At 36.1% G+C, this 2,537-nt stretch overlaps 1 protein-coding gene across 1 annotated transcript in view; it reads right to left on the bottom strand.

Annotated features, from left to right (window-relative positions):
* Positions 1-2,537, bottom strand: part of LOC117109548 (sodium-dependent dopamine transporter-like) — an 11,062-nt gene that overhangs the window by 7,736 nt on the left and 789 nt on the right. The window contains exons 2-5 of the mRNA XM_033251919.1: positions 1,945-2,209; positions 1,503-1,635; positions 542-676; positions 190-293 (exon numbers count right to left, since the gene is read on the bottom strand). Coding sequence (XP_033107810.1) covers positions 190-293; positions 542-676; positions 1,503-1,635; positions 1,945-2,209 — 637 coding nt within the window. The remainder of the gene's footprint in view (positions 1-189; positions 294-541; positions 677-1,502; positions 1,636-1,944; positions 2,210-2,537) is intronic.

Below are 2,537 nucleotides of genomic sequence, written 5' to 3'. Positions count from 1 at the left end.
ATATATTTAGTAAATAATATTCAAATTGCTGCGTAGCACCGAAAAACAATTCATTCGTACCTGCAACCTCGCTGTCAAGGCGAGTTTTATACCCATTAGACCACTGAGACCTAACAAAAAAAAACCAAACAAAACAAAAAAAAAGCCCTGCTTTATTGTCCTGCTGTCAATCGTACCCATGTAACTCACCGATAAACGTTGTCATGAAATTTGTTGTAGCTAGCAAATGTAAGTAATACTCCAAACCCAGGGCCCAGTGAGAAAAAGATTTGTGTTGCTGCCTCAAACCAAACCTAATCAAGAAAAAAAAAAATGGGATGAAATATAATATGATGATTAACGTAACATTAAGTTAACCAGTTAGGAATAGTATGGTGGTTTTGACACCGACTTTCCTAAATACGGTCATGATAACATCACACCATGACCATTATTTTATAGGCACATCATGACTATATACGAGCATACAACAGTTTGTCGAAGACAATTTGATATTCTGGACAGAGCTATATATAGGCCTATTCATGCAATTTATCATCACCTTAGCTTGTAAAAGACTCTCAAACTTTGGAACTATATAATAACGGATTCCCTTCCCAGCACCCTCCAGAGTAACCCCTCGAATCAACAGGATGAACAAAACCACGTACGGGAACGTTGCCGTGAACCACACAACCTATGCAAAATGTAAAAACATCAGAGGCTTTACAATCAATTTAGAAAAATATAAACATACCAATTAAATCCCTCCCCTGTAGGGGAGACTTCCTCACCACCCGTCCCCCCACCCCCGTTGAAGAGAAAAACCACAATTCATCTGGGAGGGAAAAAAAATATATGTATTTTCTACATAGTAGTAAATGTGACTCTAGAATCTATTAAATAAGCATTTGAACCCCTAAATTGTCGTAATTATTGACCACTTTTAAATGATATTTAAAGGTCAGCATTATATAAACCAGCTACTTAAATCTTGATTGTGACTGTTTTCGAACGCGTCAGTACAAGTATTCATATTGGAAGAATGCCAAATCCATAATTCGGCCTGATTTTTTGGTCTACTGGATTTTAAGACTCACCATGTTCTAATTTTAAAAAAGTGCATTTTGTACACGAAAGTTTATAACGAATATCTCAAATAATCCCTAAAGTGTGCGTTTGCTCAACTGTAGGCCTATACTTCAGACATTTTAATAAAGAGGCTATGTGAAACCAAAATTTACCGATAATAATTTGTATTCGACTGTTCACAATTACATAATTGCATTTATTAAATATTTCAAATACAATGTGTGATACTGACAAATTATCATAAGTAATACGATTACAAGTGTATTTAATGAACAGATGGCACGTAATAGGCCCTAGTAAGCACAATTGCAATAAACCTTAGGAAAAACACGCTATATAAATGAAAAACTTTTTAATATATGCTTTGGCCTAAGTAAAAAAGACATAAGAGTTGGGATAAATTAAAGTGGTAACATTAAACGGTAGCCTACCTTTCCAGACCCCTTTATTCCCTTCCATAAGCTGAAGTAGCATATGATGTAAACCGTTAGCAAACACAACGTTGGAGCCCATACGATATCGCCAATATCATCGAGACCGGAACTCAGCTCCAGAACCTTGCGCCTTTAACCAAAAGTGAGAAACACCATTGAATATGGTTAGCAAGACAAATAATTAAAGCTTAGTAGCCTCTCAGTACCGTATGTCTCTGTCACTTGTAAGACAAAACGTTTGAGTGGTTGTAGATAATATTTATTCAGAATCTGCCTCAGTATTAGCATCGTCATCAGTATCAGCTTCAGCATCAGCGTGGTCATCATCATCATCATCATCATCAACATCAGCATAAATATCAGTGTCAGCATCAGCAGTATAACATCATCAGTAGTGGAGATGTAGCTTGGTCGTTAAGGGGCCATCTTCAGCATCAACATCATCTTCAACACTAGCATCAACATCAGCAGCATTAGCATCATCATCAGCAGAGCATCGGTATCTGCAGCAATACCATCGGCATCTACATCAACATCATCGTCGTCAGCACTAGCATTACCACCAGCAGCTGCATCGGCATTAGCAGCAGCAACACCGGTATCAGTACCAGTACTAGTATAATCAGCATCAACATCATTATCGTCGACAGCACTAGCACTAGCATCATCAGCAGCAGCATCTGCATCATCATCATCATCACTGTCTTCATCAGCGTCAGCATCATCGTTATCAGTATCGACATCAGGATTGAAATCAATATCAAAATCAAATCAAAACAGCATAAGTATAATCAGGATCAGCATCAGCATTTGCATGATCGTCATCAAGGTTATTAAATTCCCAACCTAGATCTATAGCTATCTTATGTAGGGGAACAAACAAATAAAAAAAAATATTTACATGTAATATTCGTTTAGCGACCATATCGTTTGTGTTAACTTTTCAACACAACAACAACCACAATAACAATAATAATAATAATAATAATAATAATAATAATAATAATAATAATAATAATAATAATAATAATA

The sequence above is a fragment of the Anneissia japonica genome, unplaced genomic scaffold (genome assembly GCF_011630105.1).
Source record: "Anneissia japonica isolate Jap-2015-1 unplaced genomic scaffold, ASM1163010v1 scaffold287829_len2072220_cov186, whole genome shotgun sequence".
NCBI lineage: Eukaryota > Metazoa > Echinodermata > Crinoidea > Comatulida > Comatulidae > Anneissia > Anneissia japonica.
This window is presented reverse-complemented; position numbering and strand designations above follow the sequence as displayed.